This window comes from Liolophura sinensis, chromosome 1, assembly GCF_032854445.1.
Source record: "Liolophura sinensis isolate JHLJ2023 chromosome 1, CUHK_Ljap_v2, whole genome shotgun sequence".
In the NCBI taxonomy this organism is placed as follows: Eukaryota; Metazoa; Mollusca; class Polyplacophora; order Chitonida; family Chitonidae; genus Liolophura; species Liolophura sinensis.
The window spans coordinates 8,817,675-8,841,870 of NC_088295.1; the positions used below are offsets into that span (position 1 = coordinate 8,817,675).

Below are 24,196 nucleotides of genomic sequence, written 5' to 3' on the forward strand. Positions count from 1 at the left end.
GCTAGCGCGCTAATCAACTCAGCCACGGAAACCCCTCACATACTTACTTGAGTGACTTGATCTTTCAAGACAGTTTATTTGTAAACCTTTTTTTCTTTTTACCTTGGTGGATAGTGCCAATTTTATCTCAAATCTTGGGCTTACAAATACAGCGAATTGCCTTATTGCTAGCATACACAATTAGTTCAGGTTTTGTAACTGAGATATTAAACAGTAACTCGTAACGAACTTTATTTTCATATATTTTTATTTCTGCTTTTATTTGACTCTGGATAAGTGACAAATGGCAATTTTTCCAATAAGTTCGGAAATCGGAAACAGAATATATGTTCTTCCTGCTTTGCTCATCCGAACGTCATACACAGTCATAATAATAAAACCGTTTTATTTGCCACACATTCGGCTTTTCCATGTCAAGAAGAAACTGAGCTTTGTATACTTGGTTTAAGTTTAACGTAACTTGAAATCACTGCATTTTGAGCAAATTGGCCAGAAACAAACAGGATTTCTTTGGTGAATGCGTTTGAGCGGAATTAATAACACGGCGTAATTTATTTGCTCCGCTAATTGCCCACCCTGTCATAAAGGCGTACAGTACATCCGTTGTGAATAAGGTCAAGTCAATACCAGCTCATGTTTATTCATAAACCGCTAAAGTCCACCAGTTCCCCAGCTTTCCTGTGTTAAGCGAGAACAGCTACCTTCCGCTGGCTTATTTCTGGCCTATTGTTGTTGTAGTCTGGTGACCACGTGGAGATAGTGTGTGTATGCTCACCAAGACTCTGGGGCCCGCTGTAATTTTATGAACTGTGTAACGGTATGGTGAACTCCAGCAGAAAGATCAGGCTATATTCAACTCAATATAACATTTTATTTACATAATGAGTTAACATACTTATTATTTCGACGTTAAATGGGAAACATGGTTACTTCATTGTATTAACTTTAGGAAGGTATGATCTCTTGAGCAGAAGTGATCTATGATGTTGTGTAGGCCTGAGTATATATTCCATGCAAGTTGTGCAATGAACGAAAATACATCAGGTAATATTCATATATTGCATATAATCTTCTACATTTCCCATGTCATAGATCAGTTAGATGACAAAACAAACTCGTCCTCGCTTATCTGAACGCTGGGATAGGTACTATAGAGTGAAGGATGCTTGGGTAATTCTTTACACTAATTGGTGGTATATACATCGACATATACCACTAATTGGTGGTATATACATCTTAGTCGCTGTACTAAAACACCGCTCCTCGCACTGTATACATAGTTATTAATCAATAAAATACTGGTGCAGCTTTGTCCTGAAATGACAGTGATATACTGATAATCGTATACAGACATTTTCTTATAAGTTTGCGAATGTCAAATTCTGGGAAATAAATTACAACATGCGACTACACAGAATAGAAAAATACATAAATAGAAAACCCAAGTGGCATGTGTATGTATTTTTTTCTGTTCAGCAATATAATGGTCCTTAGTTACTTCATTAGAAATTTTTCCGTTGTGTTTATTACGAACGTTAAAAAAAATTTTATTGTATTTTTTTTTTCGAGTTTTGAATTACACGTGTGTTGTGCAAGTGTGTGTGAACGTGCCTGTGACTTCGGCGCTGTCCCCCTCCTGTCGTCAAGGGGCTCCGTGGGAGGAGCCAACGACAGCTCCATAAACGTGGGTGTTCTTCCTCGTGGGAGGGGAGGGCAGCCCGTCTACCAGGCCCTTCTCCACACACACCAGCGACCTATGGACATTATTTCCTGGTACTACATCAAATGTTTTCAGAAATCCAAGTTAAATGAGGCGCCTGATCCCGCCCATCGCAGTTTCGGCTACACGTTATTACAGGGGAACTTCTAAAAAGTTCCCGACACCCAGTCCGATTCGTCTTTCCATATTAGTGCGATGCATACTGGCCTACAAACAGACATACAAGGGTGTCAAAGCTGCGACTTTCAATATCACTTATGAATCCTGTTCTTATCAAGAACACAGTGCTCGCATGGGTGCCGGTAAGCTCGAGTGAATTGCTCTGGCAGCTCCTACGCTGTGTTTTCAGTTACTATTATCGAGGGATAGCAATTCGAAACCAGTTTTGGAAGCGCAGAAAGCGCAGTTCCGCCATCAGTGGATCGGCCTACCGTCTATTTGAGTAAACCGGATTTAATCTTCAGATAGTATTCACGTCATCTGGCGGTCGACTTGGTCCAGTAAGACATGTTGGACATTTCTTAAAAGACACTGTCACTCCCTTATACCTTATTTTGTATGGGTTGTGCAACAGTAATTTGTGAGGGTGAGAGAGAACAGGCAGAACAGCTATTCACGGCAAGACATGGGACTGTTCTCTGTGCCGAAAAGACAGGACAGAATTTGTGCAAATGTCACATTAAGGGAACAGCCGCTTTTCATTCACTTGGCCGTGAAGACTTGCCTCCTACGAAATTGAGTAACCTTTCTATAACAATTAATACCAGCCGAACTGTTTCAAGACCCCCAAAACAAGCGCAACAGATGGCAATCAGCAGTCCACTCGTCCAAATTGAGGAAAGGCAGACAAAAATAGTAATACCGAAAAGTTCAGAAGTGTTTTCATGAAGTTCCAGCCTGATTCAGTTGAGATATCATTGTTCGTCAGTTATTGTTTTCCAATCGAGTCGTCATGTTTCGCTTAGCCTGTTGTATGTTGTACAGCCCGTCGATGTGACCCTGCCGACTGGAGTTGCTGCGGTTTATCATCCAGCCCTCAACCCGGCTTGTTTACATTGGGGATCACGAAACCGCCTATTGCTGGCGTGCAAAGGTATGTGTAAGAGAGGGCTTGGAATGCAGCCAATCAGAAGCGTGTTTGCCGGGAGTTTGATAGACGTACTAACAATAGCTGGGGTAGCGCGACTCGACTGAGCGCTCTGCCCGCCCCGGCCATAGCGAGCCGGGCTTCTCGACTAGAACGTACACAACTAGTTCACGTCCTCAATATCTACACCTATATGGACATACTCAGTCATACAGAATACGGATAACACTGGGATTTTACCGAATAAACCTTGGGAATTGATATCCACTGTTAATCTGTGGCCAGGTAAGACCATTTTCCTTCCTCTGACATGTTGTTCAGGGCGTTAGGATTTGTGAACCCGCAGCCGCTAACATCTAGCCTGGCTAGTGTACCAGCGCCGTCAGAAACAGGCGAAATAACGGAAGTTTTTCTCTTGATATCTGCCTAACAAGATTTTTCCTAACCGTGACACCTATTTAAATGGACTCCTGGTGGTACTGTGGTTTACAGAAAAATACAAAGATGCATTTCTATCGAAAGACTGAGGTGGAAAAATGAACTGAATAGGCGCAGGTTTTGCACTGTACGGCCGTCTCTGTCGTCGGTGATAGCGCTCCCCTCAGACGGAAGGCTTCTCTGCAGGCCAGCGAACACCGCTGAACGCCACGAGCGGCCGTAGTGTGTTGCCGGACGAATAATTATAGCGAATGTTGTCTCAAAATTCTCCCGTTGTGCTTTTTTTTTTCCCAAGGAATAGTTCAGACAGTTTTCTGAAGTTGTCTGTTAAATTTCTGAACAGGAGGGGTATAAAAAAAACTGTAAAAGATTTCCTCGTTAAAATATTTTTGTCTGAAACCCACATTTAACTACCATATACAATACATGATAAAGTTTATATTCTAAATCATATTTAAATTTTGTCGTCGTAATGATTTAAAAATACCCATAAATATTTCTGAATTATATCGAGCTATTTTTGTGTACGCTAGATCCCAGAATTTATTTGACCTCCAATACGCCAAAATGAAGGCAAAAAATCGGTAATCAGACATCATGGATTTTGTTACACCCTACATTTTCCCTCCAAAAAGAAATTGAAGATCAAAACATGCAGGACGAACATTTTCAAAAGCAGACGCACAGCGTAACGGCAAGTTCGTGCCAGAAAATATGTGTAGACAAATCCCGCTCAACTGTTAAATAACATATTCTATGAAACCCCGGTTACAGATGTGAGTAATTTGCAAACATGCAGGTTTAAGTGCATGAGGTGAAATGTAAAATTAAGTTCCTGTTACTTGCATACATTACCATGCACAGATTTTGTGTAGGGATTATTTTTTCATTTCGGGAATCAAAACATTAGGTATGCCAAAAGATTTTAATTTGATGCGAATATACCATCCCACTACCAGGCCCTTTCTAGTGTTTTGTTTCCCGTGAAGCCGACAGATACTTACCATTAAAACACTGCGTGTCTGCTCTTTTGAAAACTGAATGTCTGAATTTTTAATGTATGCCGATGACAGTAGCTCGCAAAGAGACTTCCGTTCTTGCTCAATATTCGGAAGCAGATTGCAGTCCGTGGCTGGTTGGTGTTCCAGGTTAACATCAGCATAACATGCAGTAGGTTCCATTTGGTTTCTATGGTCATCAGCCTCACAACCATGACATTGCTGTCCGAACTAGAAGAACTGAAAGCTGTATAGTATATGACTAATTTGTGTTTATGAGTTCACGGTCGAAAGTTAGCATGAATATATATGTGTGGAAAGAAAACGACGCTCTAGCCACACTTTCGTTCTGAACTGTGGCTGTTCAGAAGATAAACTATGTTCCGTGCGAGTAGGCCTACCAGTGATGAACTTCACGTAAAAGTCATCTGCGCAGAGGTCTTAAAACAACGAATTCAGAAGAATCAGTGATAATCCGTTCGTTTCAATATCACCGTGCAAGCTACTGGTGCCCTATTTTTGCCCTATTGAACTTAGTGCGGCGTAGTAACTTGTGTATATTCTGGCTTATACGGGAGGTGTGGTTAATTTTTAAGGACGCCATTTTCAGTGAAGTTTAGTGTTTGATAATTACGTCGTTGTAAAATATATGGGTAAGGGCATTGTCTGAAGTTTCTCCACACTGGTGTCGCAAGTTGACCGCTGATGACATGTTCAAAGGTACTATCTGTAAATCAACCATTCTATACAGTAAAAAGTCATTTCTGTCTGAAAGACATAAACTTTCATGTCGTTTTTCATGTCATGTTTGTCGACTTGGTGGCGTTCGGTTTGTGGTTTACGCCACATGTATCTCACGACAGCCTGAAACTATATAAAATACTTACCAATTTGGAATGCAAACGCTTTGAATTTCTCATCCTTCCGCAATATATAGGTGTATAAATACGTATACAGTCCCTTCGCCATGCCGTTCTTTTAGAAAACCCATTCAGTAAAGCGCAGTTGAACTCTATTCAACGTGCAAGAGCCTGCTCCTACGCCACTTCAAATTACTTTGACAGCGACATGATAGATACAACTCAGAAGAAAAAATATGACAATTATATAACAGTTGATAGTATCATTTCTGCTCCGTAGAAGTAATCATTCTGCTTGCAGTTTCCCCAAAACGTTTTTCCCAGAGCAATATACTCTGCTCCCAAAGAGTGTGTGTAAGTTTATTTTTCGCTTACGGCACTTTTGTCAGTCCACCATCTGCTTGTTGATGCGCTGTTTCTTTCCTTTAATTATTAAACAATATTGTTTTAATAATCATCATGTTTGTCTATTGTGTGCTGCTATACAGGAAACCTTAGGCCTGAACGATAAGATGAATAGATTAATACGTATTGTCAAATTCTTTGAAATATTTGAGGATTCAGTTTGATGTAACATCGCGATTTAGAACAGAATGAGTGAGCAGAAAGCTCTGTATGTTGAATAGTCCACAAACCGCATTGAATACGGCATGGAAGAAGTTATGGTCACATCTACACCAATGGTGGATTGTGGTACTCTGGCCTACTGGAATTTAATCTTGACAGAGTGAGCCGCAGGTTTAACAATAGGTTGCCAGTACGATTTGTTGTGAGGTGTGGCGGCGTGATGCCATGCCGGGCCAGTCGAGGGGGCCACCATCACGCTTATCAAAGGGCCTGGCTTAGTAAACTACGCGCTGATCAATACCGGTCAGATCGTCTAGGAGTTTTTTTCAGCAGTTTTACTTCCTCGATGTACCACGCAATGCAATTCTGGCCATCTGGAATTATCTATTCATATTTTATCTTCGTGCATTAAGCTATGAGGTTTTTGAAAAAGTGTTTTTATCTCTAGCATGTATGATTTATTCCCGGATGTTGATTTTGTGTAATGTCGATCCAAAAAGAACACGGCAGAATCAAAGTTGACGATTGTTCTGTTTTCGGCGGATGTATTTTACATTAATGACATCCGTGACGAAGGTAATATTCTAATGCAACTCTCTTATTTTATGTACAATCCTGAAAAATTCAGTATAGCCGAGCTGCGTTGTGAACTGAAATCAGGGTATTGTGCTCATGCATGGCGGCAAGGACCTACGGTTGAGCGAATAGCTTCCTTCACTTGCCTAAATATGGGAACCGAAACAGTCTGTTTGTATGCTTGAATATCGAGACAATAGAACCTATCCTGTTAAATTGCTTTATTGGTTACCTTAATCATAAATTGTACTTTCTGGGTGATTTGCAGGAGGAAATATATGCCTAGTGTTATGCTCCATTTCCTACACGAAAGACAAACAATTGGCCTGTGAAAAAATCATGCCGCCCAAGTGCAATCTATGCCATGCACATATGTCCGTCTTTGAACGATTACGAAAATGTTTATCACAAGTGTTTCTCATAAGGGCTGTACATATGATGTCATTCCTGACAGACCCGGATAGTGACTGCAAATTTGACAGGAGTATTTTAGAGCGACAAAGGGATATTAACGAAAAAAAAATCATCGACAGTGTAAAGAAAGGTCGAGTGTTGTTTTCTTTTTTTTGGGGGGGGGGGGGCGGTCGTCTACATCCGTGTTGCGTCTGATTTCCACGGCCCTTTGTATTTCACAGAGATAGGATCTCTCCCGTCATGAGTGTTAGATTTCTGTATTTATAACGTATGTGAACTATTTTAGTGTTTCTGTGGCTAATGGAACACGAGCCTTGCGCATGCACGTCGAAGATTTTATGTGGTTTACCTGTACAGCATGAAGTTAAACTTCGTCGTTATGAATATTCTTCAAGTTTTGATCCTTTCGCTTATGTCCAAGTTTTTAACGAACATCTATTGGCATAGTAACAATTTTGTTATTCAATGGTTTAGATATAAGCTAGCAACAGGCTACTCACACGCTCTGTAGAATACATACAGTTAGAGAGTGACGTCAGTAAAAATCAAAATAGACTAGAGCCTGTGTGAAGTTCTTACATACTTGTGCCTTGAAGTCAGCAGACCGTTATATCTGGTAATGAATGATTTGATTGTTACTTAACACCACCCTTCGTCGTAGATAGCCTCCTCGTCAGGGACCAGCCCTGTAGCGGGTAGTCAGAGAGCATTACCGCTATATAAAAGCTAGAACCAGCCCTGCGTTTAGGACAACAGTTAAATTCAGGCACATTTAGTCACTCACGGTGTCTCAATAAGCTTTATCTATAGGTTCTCCACATGCACGTGTTGGCTACACGCCAAGCATGTCTGCTTCCCCATCTTATATTAATATGTATCAAATATCGAGACTTAGGTCGTCAGCAACACGCCGAGATCCCATGTGGCAGAAAGATGCGCTATGGCTAACAGAAGCTGTCTAAACGTGAACAGTTTAATTAGTTTATGTTGGACCGCTTATTTGCCCAATGGATGGTGGCTCGTATAATTTTTTTTATGGAGAGCCCGTCATTTTCTCGACTATTTTGTATTTTATTTTAAGCTGCATGCCTGTTTCTTCGGTCGTTTGTTTGAGACTTTGCGTGTTTAGAGTCAGTTTGCGGCAGAGATGGGATTAAATCTCTCTAACCTTCACTGTATGTATAATTGCACGTCTCCGCTAACGGCCACTGATGTGTGCCGTTTATTTCAAAAAGATAAAAGAAGGCATTCATATTGGTTGTCTGGTCTTTTCTTGCAGATAAAGACAAGCGCCGTTCAGCAGAATGGTTTGACAGCAGTGCAGCACACACGTAGTTTTTAACGTGTGCGATCGAACTGGACAACGATGGACGGACGGATGAACTTTACACTGGATAGGGGTCGGTTTTTACCCACCACCCATGCTTCTGCCACTCTGGGCACGTTAAGTCATAGTTACGATGGATCGTCTGGGACCGGGGCATTACGGCACCCCCTAGCCGACCTCGGCCGGACGGGCACGCCGTCTACCCTAGCTTCCTTGGGACAGTTCGGTGGAAGATACTTTCCATCCTCCAGCCTGCCCTTCCACACAGGTTTGTAAAGCTTCCATTCTGACAGTTACTTTACTGTTTAGGTAGGTGTTAGAAATGTAAACCTGGCATTAACCAGACGCAAGAACTGTTTATTGTTGATCTTTCTGGAATAAGCGACCTGTGGTTACTTCATGCTGGCTCACCTTGTTTAAATTCTAGCCTGCTTGCAGACCGCTGACATAAGCATCAATTGTACGACGTCATACAATAACCAACTTTGATGAGTTGACCGGACTAGATTACTGTGAAAAGTAAGAAATTGTCTTTGTGTATGAAATCAGCGTGGTATTTAGTGAGAGTTGATCAACTTTCATTGACCAGAAGTTCATTTCCTGTGTATGTCGGCTCCAGTGTTGCTATGACCAGCTCAGCAATCAGCGTGGGCCGGCTTCAGTCAATATTAACCGGTGTGACAAACAGCCTTGTTTAGGGCGGGTTTAGCCTTATGTTCAATAACATTGCGCAACTCTGGAATAGGTTTTTTAGTGTTTTGTGTTAGTCAGCTTTCTAAATAAAGCAGCCCCGGTTGGTATGTGATGTGGGTTAAACCGATCTCTTGTGCTGGGCCCAGCGAGCATTACGTAAGAGGTTGTTGAAGCGGGCATGCAGGCAGACTCGTCAAGTTTCCATGGCCAGATAGGTCCACAGACACCTGACTGATGTGGACTATTGACAGCTATTAACAACCTGCTGCTTGTTTTTCGCTGTCGTCTCGGACTGTGGTTGTATGCACTGACACGCCCCTATTCCGAACAGTCGCGGTCAATGAAAGTATACCAGCGAATTGCAATTTTCTTTTGTAGATTTTGCATCTGTGTTAAGGAGACTAGGTTTATTTGAGATAGCAGCGGTTATAATTGGATCGTCCGAAACAGGAGTGAGGGTGCCGGTGAATTTTTAGGGTGCTGTGGACTAGGCATGGTTTGATGATGTCGATGAGTCCTATTTTAAAATATAAGTACATAAAGCGCCTGTCTGGGAGACTTATGTCATATCCTCTCCCTGCTTGTCAGGAGACAAACTATATACTTCCTGTGGCGAAACGTTGTCCTGCCGCAAACACACAATTCAGAGAACTCAGCAGTTAGATAACGATTTAAAACTGAAATAGGTCTATTACTAATTAGGTGGTGAAAATTTTGCTTTACCAGGATGGCGATCTTCTTAAATTAGTCGTGGCTTAACAGTTTTAACCCACGGGCAGTGTTATATTTTTGCTTCAAGTCCACAATGGTGTTATGATGTGTAGTCAGTGCATCAATTTCTTCATTCCAACGGAATTTTATGAGAAGATACATCTAATTCTGTACAGCCTTTGCCAAAAGACCAAGAAGACTGCAAATTGTAACCATTTTGGCTACTTTTGCTTGGAAAATAAAGTTGTTTAAGGGCTAAATTAATTAATGTCTTGAGCAAGCTGAGTGTTCCGTGAAGAGCTAGTATCTGCGCCAGTCTCACATTTTGAATCTCGTAATTAGAAATATGTATGCCTCTAGCACAAACTAGTGTATATCGTCATCGTCTTTGTAAACCTGTAGTTGTGCTCAATATAAACTGAAAAAACATGTAAACAGCTTGCTAGCGGTATATCTGTTTGGAACAAAATCTGAACTGCAATCAGAATGGACGGTGTAAAATGTGTGAGGGTCTTGGGACATCAGTGAAAAGAGCAGTTATTATGCATGCATTTCGTAACTTGTCATGCAGTAGCACGGAAATGGCTTTGCTCATAAATCTATGTACGGTACCAATTCGAAAAGGAGAGTTATTTTTTTTATCAAGTTTTCAAAAACCACCTCGAGACTGTTGCACTTAAAATGTATTTTGGGATACGAAAACCACTGACATAGTTAGATTTTTAAAACGCGAATAACAAACCTGGTCGTGAGTTTACCCCGCGCTTTTGCTGATTTCCTTCAAACCATAAGGTTGACCGCCGTCGTATATTATATACACAAATGTTCTTGAGTACGGCGTACAACTCTAATTAAATAAATAAGGAAGAGTGCCACTAATAAACCACTGACCTGTGGCAAGTTATACTATACACGTGAAACTTTTCCACGTATGACAAGTGGTCTTCGGCAAACTCTATGTTGCTGCACGTGAGAGAGCAGTGCCGAACACTCATTGCCCATGCATGGTGCCCAAAGTTTTCGAGAAAGATGGAAGAGGAGGAATCTTTAAAACTCCCTAAGGATGGTATTTGAACCCGCGTGTCGTTTGACCTTGTGATTGAAAGACACACAGGTATGTGTATGTAGCAATAGCGAGTTTATATAAAGATCCAGATGACTTTTAATGCTCTCTTTTAATATACGAGGAAAATATCCCAAATGATTACGTTTTGCTTTTCTTGCGAATTCAGCAGACTGTATTGTCGATTTCCCTGTAGACGCCAAGTGATGCAACTTGGGGTACGTTATGATGTTACCCAGGGCACAGCTGATTGCAATGGCATGGGTAGATTCTGTGTGGTAGTCTCATTCAGTATTTATCCGGTTATTGAAAAAGTAGCGTTCGAGGCATTTTGTTTTATTGCCTTGTATCACTGAATGCAGGATATTAAGGCGTATATTCATATTTGTAGGAGGGTGGGGGTGGCCGTTAGTTTTTTTTCTGGTCGAGTTGGCGTCCATGGACATTGTTTTCTTTAAAGGAGCCGTTATACTTCAATAGAGATAGGCTCCAAGACGGACTGTGGCTGTTCGCTAAATTATACACCATAGCCGCGAAGAGGGTTGTAAACTACACCGGGCTGTGGTCGTCATTGTCCAGATTGATATTACAAGTGATGCCATCAATGAAATCTCCTGTCTCTCATTCCGTGCCGGGACTTATTTGTGTGAGAAGCTTGGGGCAAGTGCCCCAAAATGAATGCACACTCCGCAACATATTTGACTATATGCCTATAAATAATCTTTTTATCGCAATTTACGGCCGTAAAACTTCTGGAAAGGCTATTTGTATGCATGGAGATGTAAATCTGACGCTGTAGTTCCAACTTTTTTTCTCGCCGCGGGACATATTCGGAGTGCGGTTCAGTCCTTGGAAAGGCCGGTGATTAGGCGGAGCTGTGCCGTGGGTGACAGGATCGCGGGCAGTGTTCCCTACACGTCATCTGGACGTAGATGGTCCGAGATTTTTACTGGACCGTTAGTCATACATGGACGGGGCTGTAGTGTCAATATTTTATGAAACACTCCCTTTCCGAAGGCAAGCGCATCCCCTGCCAGCTTGAGCGAGTAGACAAAATCAGCTTCTAATGGGTGCAGTCAGGAATGTCGACGTAGTCGTGTAATTGCAACTTGCTTCTTTTCAGTTAATTTACAGTGTCAATAATTAACAAAATTAATTACTGCTGAAGGAAGTTCATTAATAGTTCGATAATTCCTGTGTTCTTCCGAGGTAGTTTTGGCCGATGGAAAACAGTCTCGCGGCGGGGGAACACGCCACGAAGCATGCCTTAGTTTTCAGTAATATGGTCCAGTTCCATTATAATAAACAACTCAAAAGTCATTCGTAAGGCTTTATGTTTTTTGGTGGGGAATTTCCCATCGTTAAAATCTCGTTAAGATAATTTTATATTTTGATAGATTTGAACTGTTTTGTATTGCCCTTCTCCTCAAGTAAGACTGATTGTCTCAGGCCACGATCCCAGTAAATACAGAAAGCACTGGCGCAGTTGATTCGTGTTTAATGAAGACTGAATAGTACAGCGACTGACAACTAACTACAGCGACTTTTCCTCCTTTTACAATGTGCCCATTATGTTGAAATCAGATAGTTTTATTTGAAATAAAAAAAGTAAAGCTTGTATTTCAGCTCAAAAAATCTATTTAAAAAAATAAGCAACGGTTTATGATTGATGTTATTTTTATAATTGCATTTATTAAATCTTCTGCTTGTGTACTATGCATGCTGTGTGCAACAGTGCAAGGTTAGCTGCAAATCGGCACTAAAGACCTGAACCAAGCCAGTAGCAAGATATATGACGGCCATAAAGAAAGGCTTTTAGACCCAGTTGCATGCAGCATTTCATAAGAAAATGTAAGGCTTTGCTTCATATGGTATCTGTATATGGTTTCCAAGTGACGTTCATTTTTATTTTTGCACGTATATTTGGCCCATACTGGCCACAGCGTGTCAAAAAATGCTAAATACGTTTTCTATTAAGATTTAAAATATTCTCATTCCAAAAAAAAAAATAAACCATCATTACAGATAAATTACTAATTTGAAATGCATTACATATATTACAGAAAATGAATTAATATTTACGTAGCAAACTTTGATCCGGATCTTAAGATTAGGTTATTAATTATAAATCATTTAAGTACAAAATTGTGGCTGTGGTCAATGGCCGTTGTACTGGCAGGTGATTGCCGTTCCATTTGTGCTAACAACCTTTTCCACATCTTCGTCATTTTCATCAGGCCTCAGTAGCGGGTATGCTCGAATTACTACTATTGGTTTGCAAAGCAACGCACATTTATCAGACTAGGCTCAACATGCTAGCATTTGGGTTCTTCATAAAATATTTAATTTTTACATGAACGAATACACATGGGTTTATTACTAACCGATTGGCCGACCTTCGCTGGTAGTGAAAGTCCAGTGTTCCCTCGGGTATAAAGGTTATGTCCAATCGGGCTGACCTATTTACTCCGCGAGCTCTGCGACTTTAGCCGCCATCTTACCCTCCACACACCGTCGATAATCCGCAAAATCACCAACAAATACGCCACCTTGTACAAAACCCTGGCCGCTAAAATCACTGTCTGTGGAGCCGCAGTATTGATGCGTTGTACCTTTATGTTTTCGGAGACAAATTTACACCGGTTTTCGTACACAACATGAAAGAGCGTTGGTAGGCAGTTGGCTGGCTCGCCGAGCGGCTGTTCATCGCTGTGTCTGGGGGCGATTGAGCTCTGTTCGGGTTGAGACCTTCGCCACAGACAAGGTATCGACGAGGCACGAGCAAGCCAGTCACGGCCACTGAACCTGGCTGCATAAAGGGGTTACCTGGGTCGACTTACATTCAGAAACGCCACTTACATTCAGAAACGCCACTTACGACTTAACGAAATGGTCACAATCTCTCACTGAAAATTGTAAATATCTGTTAAAATTATGTGTGGGTATTACTGGCCAGAAAATTATTTTATGAAGGTTTGCTGCATTTAATAGTTAACCTTACGAAAGGGTCGGGGGCATTTTTTAGTCGTTTGCACGAATTGAAATTTATTTCTTCATATTAAACACGTTTCTTATAAGCTCTAAAATATAACATAAGCGATAATAACCATATTCTAAAAGCAGTGACTATAATCAGGGGGGGGGGGGAGGGGGGTATTTCTCGGAACATGGAGACTGAAGTGTCACTATTGACAATATTTATGTTTCATTTGTTTCCCTGTCCTGCGCAGTATTACAGATTTATATGTATGGATTCTCGTGATTTTTCACCTCGCCAAAAAAATAATAAACTTTATTTGTTTCCATTATTGGACCCATTTCACCTACCACTTGATTCGCAGGAAAAAATGTCTCTTACTGGTATTGTGTCATCATCAAACTGTTGTTTTTTCATAGCGATATGAGTAAAATATTTTCTGAAATATTTTGCGAAAATATTTTTTTGTTTAATATATTGCAAACTTTTTGTTTTAATCTCGGTGAAAACTCGTTCGGAAGCCTGAACAAGTTCAACGGTGTTTAAATTAGGTTTAGTGATACACTTCAGCCATTTTGTTATGTGTAAGATGTGTGTGTGATAAAGGATCTGAGAACTGGACATTTCCATACGGGTGGTAAGTTGTCGTGGAGGCGGTTGAATTAAACTGTTAATACATGTTGGCTCATTAGCCCTGCTGTTTGTTCGGTGTCACTCCCGGCTACGTACGTCAAGTCAAGTTCCTTTCCTTGCCTGCCTGCGCCTGGCAGACTCACCGAACAAGCACAGGGAATCGTCCAGATTCACCGTAAGCTCTTCCTATACACAGGGATTGCGACCATCGACTCCCGCTGATAAGTTTTGTTGAATTTTCACTTCAAAGGGGACGTATATAGGGGAATGGTAGAGTTTAGCTCTAAATTATTCCGTGTGCTGCAGGAGTAGTGTAATTGCTCAGTTGGTTACAGCGTAGCTGCAACAGGACGACAAAGGCTTGTAATTACTGGTCCGCTGGCTGCACACAGTTGAATAGCTGTAAATAGACAAACGACATGTTCTCGGCGATAATTGTCAGTACACAGTGTTGGACTATTTCAGAAGAGCTTTTTTCCACACACTGCCACATTTGTCAGATCGTTCTGGTTAGGTGCTTGCTTCCTATTTTAGTGACAACTGGACAATTTAGACGCATGAAAAATAACATTGATGTACGTTTGGCAGTGCCGTGTCTTCGAACTCGGCATACATATACATGGTTAGTGTCTTGTTGAATAAATATCAACGTTTTGGAAAACTCGTTAATTGCCGGCGTGTACAGTTGGCAAATATTCCAGCTACTTGAACAATTTCTAGGTTTTGTTTGGATATTTTGCTCTAAAGTTTGGTGACATTTTAAGTGTTAACCTGTGTTAATCAAACCATATTCTGTCGACCAGATAGTTGAATTGTATGCGTTGGTTGCTTGTAGATCATTTCCTGCTCTTGTCCGGCGCCGTGTTCAGAATACTCTTTGCCACGGATTATTGTCTTGTCGAAAGTGTTGCTTAGTCATTCCAAAATGCGTGGGTTTCATTTTTTTTTCAAATAAACTTAATGAATTTCTCGTAATAGTTTATTTGCCATGAATGCATTTTATATGTTGTATGGTTTATGTAATGCAAACAACTTTACAGTTATTTTTTTTCATTTAAGTAATACATTTGCGATGTCATAGCTTTTATTTGGATGCACTGGAAATAAGCTTATGAAAAGGGGATAAAATTTAAAAAATTAGTTAATTAAAATCCGACAAGTCTGATAAAATATCCTCGATTCAATTTAAAATTCTTAGCGATATATTTAAATGGTTTTATTGGTTTTACAGTTCCTAGTAGTTCACTCCAGATATGTTCTACGATTCAATGCATTTTTAAAGCTTGTAAAATCAGATTTTTGTACAAAATAAAAATATTCTGTCGACTAAGTTTGCAGAATCCGAATAGCCCACTCTTTCGACCACTGACCACGTAAAAAATATTTTCGATTGAGTTTGCAAAATACAAACCGTGGTGTTCTTCTGCAGACTGTTGTGCATGTTCTAAACAGACTTGTATTTGTGTTGATAGCTTCGGGATGCTGTGGTATAATCAAAACTGAGAAAAAACTGCCTGGTATATATTGTGGACCAAGTTTAGAGGAGGATGTTTTTCTTTTAATTAACAAAGACAAGAGATTTTGTGGTTACGGTATATATACAGTCCCTATAGTTACAGCTAAGTGATGTCTACTGTCTATATATATACATGTATATGAGAAAGCATTAATTTAAACATGAGGTGGATTAGTTAGTAAGATGATTCGTACAAGCAGATTAGAGTTGCAGAGTGGGTCTGTCGTGCCTGTCATGTGTGTGAGGGGAAGTATTGTTGGACAAACACTTGACCCCATGCATGACACCCTATTTCAGATTCGGCTTTTCTCATCAGCTCCATAGTGTAAACCGATGCTGTGCATTTCCTCCCAAAATTTTATCACCAGAGTTTTCTCTGTCACAATTATTGAATCATTTACTCTCATTAGATGACGTTGATAAGCCTTTAATGAAAGCATGTATACATTCGTCAGTTGGATCAAACATGGCTGTCGCCATTGTGTGCAGAGCTAGGATCATATAGCTGTACACCATAGCGACTTTCTGCATATTAGACATGTTATGGTCGTCATTAAAAGCATGTTTCCAAATGATGCAGATGTTTATGATGTTTGTTTGTTGGCAGGCGCGGGTTATGTGATGGATAATTACCTGGGTAGCCGGTCCCAGACGGGTGCTGACGGGATAAAACCATCACTTCATCAGTATCCACAGTACTGGGCAGCGCAGTCAGAAGGTAAGTCGGCCACTCCAAAAAAAAAAAAAACCACAACAAAAAAACTAAGATCCCAAGTACGACACAACGATAGTTGAGTTGAGTTTATTAGCGCGATACAAACATAGTGGAGTCACTAAGTGTGATTTCTAAGTTTCTAAGTGTGATTTTTAGCATTAAAATCAATTTATATCTACACCATGTGAGGGGACTTTCTTCAGATCAGAAGTCACCGTGTAGTAGATATTTAGAATAGTTTAGCTGGACATAGTCATAATTTTTTATATAATTTGCGAATGAGTTTTACGTGTGTTACGTTAAAAGAGAACGACATCCATTTGAATCTAAACATCCCGGCAACAAATACTTTAAAACAGATCTTTATTAATGATTTCAAGAATATTGTGACAGTAATATTAAAAGATTTACCAGAAACAAAATGCAGAACAAATCTGTAATATTGCGAGATAATTTAACAAAACAGGCTTCGGCAGTAGTCAAAATTATTTTTTGACCTTTGAGAAAAGACTCTCATATGTAGCTGGTCAATGAAAGAATCGCGCGACACAAAACAATATTATTTCATTACTCATCCCTACAGTCTGGTTTAAACTCAGAGAAACGGCTGGCCAAGATATTACAACGTGCGCCTCGTGAACGTAAAACTTTGGTTCAATACTGTTCTGGAGTAAACGTCTTTAGGCTTCCCGGTTTGGAACTAAGCATAAGACGAAGCACTGGACGACCTTATCTTACTATTTGGTGTCAAATCCTGTGTGGTGTCAAGTGAGCAGGACATGCATGATGTTTCTTTATGAGGCAACACATCACAACGGTTGATATTTATTCGGTTGTTGTTTAACGCCATACTCAAGGATTTTTCCTACAAATGATGGTGGTCAGTTTTATGTATATAGGAAAGATGAGTGCTTGGGGTAAGCTATGGCAAGTTACAGACAAACTGTCCGCGTGTGACGTTCATACTTTCACGCCATATTGATGGACGTCATGTGGTCTACAACAAATGTAATGCCTTACAAACTGCCCTGCTCAGGCTGTGGATCGCTTTTTGTCACAAAGACCCCACAAACAATGAGGAAACACTATAAATATATGTGCTTCACTGTAAATACACTTATGAATATAAATTTGATATAGAATTTTTGCAAGCAAGCGCAGTTTTACTTTTAATCTGTAATAGAGAGATTTGTTCTAGTATTTTTAATGCATTTGTTGTGCTGCTCGGATTCAAAGCAAAATTACTTCGTGTGCAATTATTAACGAATACTTGTAAAAAGCGTTTGTAAGACATACTTAAACAGATCAGGTTATGCAAAAGTTTTTAATTTGTCTTATTTAGTTTTATTTTAATATTTTTGTAAGGTATTTGGTGGACTGATCGAATTCAAAGTACAGTTATTTAGTTTGCATTTACTAATGAATGCTAGTAAAAGCCGTTACAACTCATAATATTCAAAACAGAGATCATACTACGATCAGTTTTGGGTGGAAAAATTACCCTGCATGATGTTGATAAGCGACAATCGCATTGCATATGACCGGCCGGCTATGAGAGACACCGCGTTTGTGTGGCCAAAATAATGTTGAAAGCGCCTTAAGATCCCAAGCAAATAAAAACAACAACAACAAAAAAAAAACAACACCCCCCCCCCAAAAAAAAACAAAACAAACAAACATGATAAAGAACGTTTTACCCTTTCTTGACATTATATAGAGTGTCCCACACTTTTGGGCTGGCCAAATTATGGGATACCTAGGCGTATCCCTTTCAAACATTCCTCCAGTTGTGAGGTGAGTGCAGCGTTTGGATATAGCTCCAATATAAACGAGCGTTGGATATGGCTGGAATTTGGAGTCTCTTTTAGAGCTGGATTGATTTTGAGTTGGCGGTTAGTCCATCGACCATCGACCGAATGTCAGGCTGAACTGACCACGCGGTCAGCTAACATATGGCTTGACCATACGAGGATTAGTTCTGAGGCTTTGGCATTGAATAGACTGGTAGTCAACCCGCCAAGATTTCTTCACAGTTACTGGTAGCCTGTCCCACACATTCACCATTGGCAGCGTCCAGACCACATTATGGACAGGAAGTCTGACAATATTGAGTGATCACCTGATGAAATGGCTTCACTGATTTGGGTTTTCTAGGCCTTAATTTCTGACCATGGTATAGTGAACACATCCACTGGGGAATGTCCACGTGTGTCCTTTATTTGCACAGTGTCAGGAAGTTTATTGCATACGGATATGCTTTTGTGGTTGCAAGGCAGTGTGTATGTTGACAGCGGAAAATGTGCCGGCTTGGTATATACATTTGATCAGTTATCCATGTTTCTAGTTTTCTCTGGAAATTTATTTATTTATTTGATTGGTGTTTTACGCCGCACTCAAGAATATTTCACTTATACAACGGCGGCTTCTCTAGAAAATGAAGACGGCAGTGTCTCGATTTGGTTGGAGTGGGTATGCTATCGGGGCAAAAAACAAAAGTGACATGAAATAGCGGCTGAATGAGGTTTAGGACGAAGCGAATGATTAACTTTAAAGGCGCGTGCTGCTTAGATGTTCTTGGGAGAACAAGGGGAACACAGTGAGAATTTTTGATTCGGAGCTCACTGTCGTATTGAGTACAACCTTAGCCCAATCTGTGCAATTTTGGTCAAATTATATCCTGAACGCCTCCAGATGGGATGAATCCATTGGAATAGCCCTAGGACACAGAGTATGCTCGGTATGTTTGGTGGTGATTAAATCGTAGACATACTCTCCTGTGTATGCTTTTCATTGCATACCTATTGAGTCTGGCGAAATATGAAATGAACGGCCTAGCCTGGAGACAAATGAACTCAAAGTAAATGACAGTAATTACTAAATACTTACCTATGGTTACACCATTATTTCACCGTTATTGCACAAATCAGTGTAGTCTAACTGGTCGTTAATATGGTCGTGGCTTACATGGTTACTTAGATGCGCGGTCGACTTTTCATCAGATGAAGTGAGTTTCTGTGGTCTGGGTGCTCTTCATGACTCGACAGCTTACAAGAAATACGTCTTTGATGCTACAAGAAAGATAAATCATGGTCATTACATATAATATATGTATTTAATAGATTCCCCGCGTTTATGCAACTTGACTTGTCTATATTTCGATCGTATGTTTCAGTTCTAGATTAACAGGAATAAATTAATGAAAGAATGATTCATGGAACACATGGACTACGAATTTGAACTTTGATATGGAATTCATGCCTGGAATATCCACTGTCTGCCCGGCATCATTGAAAACTGATGACCGCTTCTCTCTTGTGTGTTACCGGCTTTTATTTCCTATTTGTATAATTTCTTACATAACTTTGTCTTTGGGAGCTAGTGTTAAACGTTGTTTTGGAAATGGATCTTGCGATTATCGACTTGGAACGCCCTTTACGCACTACGAATGGTATATGAATGTCGGACATGACGCTTATATTTACACCACGTTGCCGGTATTTCATCCAAATCGTGGCGAGGTGTTATAACCAGGAGACAGTTACGGCTTTCGACACGACAATGTTGGTAGAAGGGAGTGACATGGCAGCGATTTGTTGCAGTGAACTATTTAGAGTTAGTGAACAGTGAGCGTTATTTTTGTTGGTGGACGCATTAATGTGTTGTATTAACGAAATATATTGCCAATTGCATCTTTACAGTGAATATTGTATTACGTCCTAATTGATTAGAACGTAAACGCGTAGCCTAACGACGTCAATAAATGAATACGTTGAAGTCGGCAGTTGTTTGCGAGGCTGTGCTGCGAAAGAACCGATGTGTCAACAAGCACCTGTTCTAGTCAGCAAATACGTCCGCAGCTATAAATAGTCACTTGGCTATGGTATATTGGTTGAAATCCCGCGGGTGGGAGACAAGATCGGATGTCCAGATCTTTCAGCTAGATCTCGTAGCAAGCCACCATCTGGCCGCACTGTAGCCTGGTTTCTCTACTGGCTTCAACGCTGAAAGTTGTTTTTTCTGTATCGTTCACCGAAAACGTGTCGAAGAGATGTAGCCACACCATTACGGAATGTTATAGGTTCGATAACCTCGAACACAAACGACGAACATAGAAAATATATTATTGCTTAATTAATTAAAGGCATGCCCAACTGACTATCAAAGGAAATTAGATTATAGGCTGAATAAGACGATGCGATTTGATCTGGCTGAAACCCGGACGTGAAATATATTCATGCAGTCTTCTACGATCGACGCAAGGACATGGACCGGATTGATGTAGGGAGTGTTCACGGCATACAAGATTGATCCGAGGCCAAAATAAAATGAAATATTAAAATCGTTTTATTCTTCGCAGTGTGGAAAGGTACCCATTACTTGGTGAGTGAATGCCGGTCCGCTTTTCACTTGGTTTATTGTTGGTCGGATGATACACCGCTACACTGATCAAACATGATCAATTGTATCCCTATTGTTAAAGTGTAGGCAACTTCTATGGTATATGCCTTTTTACTCCAATGGAAATCTCCTTTGAGGCTAGGCAGAATAAAGAACTGCCAAGGATGGGTGATCTGAAAGGCAATCAAGTTACATGGCCTCGTCAAAAAACGTTGTAAGATGCTAGCGAGGTCCGCTTCAGAATTCCCTGCCGGGAGAGCGTCGTGAGGGGAGGGTGGGGGACAGGAGTGATGGGCCTCGGGCCATTCAGGAGGCAGCAGAACACCCCATGCCGTTCGCTAACACAAAGCATGTGCCACTCAGCCATCACTTCTAAGGCTTCTTGCTCGTACAGGTTTCTTGGACATGAGCGGAAATTCGAGAGGAATGACATCCCACGAACCAAATGTCCTGCATTCTGGGAGGCAGTGCTGCATGTGCTACGGTGTCCATCTAGATTCGGCAAAATAAACCAGACGACTGGCAGATTTCATTTATTATATGTTTATCGTCGAATATAGTTTTTATCATGAACATATATGAAGCAGAGATTACACCAGTCATGTACAGCATACTCAGTCAACATTTACAGAAACGTCAGCATCATGCAAACGTGAATAGTGTAGTGCTTTTCGCATTGGCTGATCAACTCCCTGTTTTACAAAACCTTTAGAAACTTCAGAAACATACACGCATTTATGTGTTGAAATGTGTTTTATGTTAAGTGTAAAAAAAAAAAACTGCACAATTTGCATACAATTTTATTAAGTTCAGTCCACATGCAGGACGTGATCTGTATACTAATTGGGCATTAAGTTCTCCATTGAAAACTGAAAGACGGAAATAGTAAGAATTATTCGAGAGGCCAGTGCAGTTGTATTGTTTTTGAATCTGGTTTTAATTCATTACCGGTATTTTACATACTTTTGTGGAGTTTCAAATAATGAACGTACGAGTTTAGCTATAGATGTGCCTATGCGCTCATCCATACACGCAGTCAGGCGACATAATACTGTGCAGATCGCATAGGTCTGGATACCTTTAAAAGTAACCACAAGCACGATTTCTAATAGCCTTTTTTTAAGTGATAAGATTTATTTTGCACTTAATCGTCCGCTAGGAGTTGTTTTCCTGAATCCCCGGTATAGGTTTAGCAGAACTTTGTCTATAGTAATGTATAATGTGAAAAGTTCCCAGTGAATGTAGACGCCTGGCGAACATTTCGTGGCATTGATGGCGCCTCAGGAACTAACAAACGCTTGTATAAATGTTTAAATGGCTGATTTTATTTTTGTTCCGGACTCTGGACTCGTCCAGATGTAGAGCTGTCAGTTAGCCGTGAGGAAGCAAGTGGTCATCAATCAGGGGTTAGTGGACAGACACTTCCTAGAGCGGGCATCTCCAGGGTGTTCGCACAACGCTCCCCGCTCCGCAAGGCATGATGTATACTCATATAATACACAGCCGGTCGGCAGGGCCCGAGGCCCACCTCACGATTGTCACATGGGAATAAAATATGATGGTGACACCGGCATTCTGGGGACTCGCCCGTAATCGGAAATTAAACTATTTGTCATAAAAATATGGCTTCTCTTGGTGTGTCCACGGAGGATGGGCGTCGCGACCCAATGGTGACATTTCAGTTTGTATCAATTCTTTACCCTACTATGATAACAACTGTGGAGAAGTCATTTGCCGCCAAGCCACGTTGGAAACGTAACATCGAGTAAGCCATATCAGTGTCGTACTGTGAGCAAAGAGTAACCTAAAACAATCTTCACTTTGCATAGTACGGTGTTTGCAAAGTTTCGGGTCAACCTAAACTAAAGAACAACCGGCCGCCAGGTCATGGATGTGAATCTATATACGTGTGTCTATCGGTGTTCGGCGATGTGCAAAACGGCGGAAGTCTGTGTTAGATACCTTTGTCGGTTTTTTAATTGATTTTAGGGTTTAATTGTATACGAGTAGATGTATGTAGATAAGATTAGCCATTCATGAACATCTGGATAAGTAGATTGATTTTGCTGTCAAAGGCTATGAGGGCAGATATCATATACAAACATCTACGCAACGTGCGCATGCATATGGAGACGATGAGATAGGTGACACAAATAATGCATATTGTTTTGAATTGACGGCGACACGTTTTCCTTTACAGCCAGGTGTTGGTGAAAATCCATTATATATGCACGTAACGCTGTTCTTCTCGAATTGTTTCCTTCCCTTCGTAGACATGTATATGTCACTGGACACGTAATACAAGTCCCAGAATTGCATCTTGTTGCGTATTGCCATCGAACACCAGACATATATCTCAAGGGACCAAGCTATTTATTTTGGGGTAGAAGATTATCCAAGAATTGCACGAGCAAACTCTGTGTGAAAGCGTGGCGTATGAACTTTGAAATATGTATATGAACTATAAGCGAACATGAATTACTGTTTAGAAGTTGTGTACATTTAATCTATAGAGAAGTAAAAATCCAGCAGGTCTTTGGTAATAACGTTTTCTTTTTTTTATCTGGAGGAGCGGTTGAGGTACAAATGCCGAAGTATCACCTATCTCCAGTCAGTTTAAAACTCGTGTATATTCATTGATGGATACCATGTCGTATAGGAAAGCATCACCGTATTGTAAGTTTTCCACAGGGATATCATTTTTTCACCAGCAATGTATACATACACTCTTATGATTGTTATTATCATTATTCACTAGCTGTGCATAACTTTACCTGTCATACACTTTGCAAAACGCGCTCCCTTCAGTCGTGGACGTATGGACGTCGTATATGGCATTATCAATGCTTCACGCATTTCATCACTGGAGAACAGTAAACATAATAACTAAATGTAATTAGAGTAGGTAACGTTGCCAGATGAACCTGCTGTATGTTAAATCTACTAGAGAACAAAGTGTTGTGGATTTTAGCAACAATAAGACCTGCTCCTCCGGTCAGACTATATGTCGCATGTATAGTTTGTAATTACTTTACTTTGGATTATTGTATGTTAAACGTTGACTAATCAGCTCCGTAGCTAAAACATGTACAAGCCGACACAGAATTATCCATCACTATACAGGGGGTATGAAATATATTCTGATAAATATGAAAAAAAAAAAAACAGTTGCTACAGCTACAGGTACACCATACTTTGCCTCTTGACTGGATGACTTCACTTCTGATTGCGTGAATGTGTAGGTCTTTATGTATGTGTCTCGCCCCACATAATTCACTGTATATATAGTTGGTGTTGCTACTTGGACCACACATTGACCATACATAGAACATACATAGAACGTATGCAGTTGTGCAAATCGATCAAACAAACATGCAATCTTCACATCTTCTGTACAGCTGGCGGGGATTAGTTCAAATGCTTTCGACGACAGTACTCAAATTTGACTTGTAGATGCCTTGGTTTCTTACTTATAACATCCCTACAGTGTTCTGACGTACATC

General features: G+C 40.5%; 1 protein-coding gene across 4 annotated transcripts in view; it reads left to right on the plus strand.

Annotated features, from left to right (window-relative positions):
- Positions 1–1,775: 1,775 nt before the first annotated feature.
- The window catches only part of LOC135469813 (BAH and coiled-coil domain-containing protein 1-like), a 56,071-nt gene continuing 33,650 nt past the window's right edge, over positions 1,776–24,196 (plus strand). For 3 of the 4 annotated variants that reach the window (XM_064748425.1, XM_064748448.1, XM_064748440.1), the window contains exons 1-3: positions 1,777–3,092; positions 7,940–8,255; positions 16,188–16,298. In XM_064748425.1, the coding sequence (XP_064604495.1) occupies positions 8,027–8,255; positions 16,188–16,298 (340 nt within the window). In that variant the 5' untranslated portion in view covers positions 1,777–3,092; positions 7,940–8,026. Of the gene's footprint in view, positions 3,093–7,939; positions 8,256–16,187; positions 16,299–24,196 lie in introns of all 4 variants that reach the window. The other variant, XM_064748433.1, reaches the window with a different exon arrangement.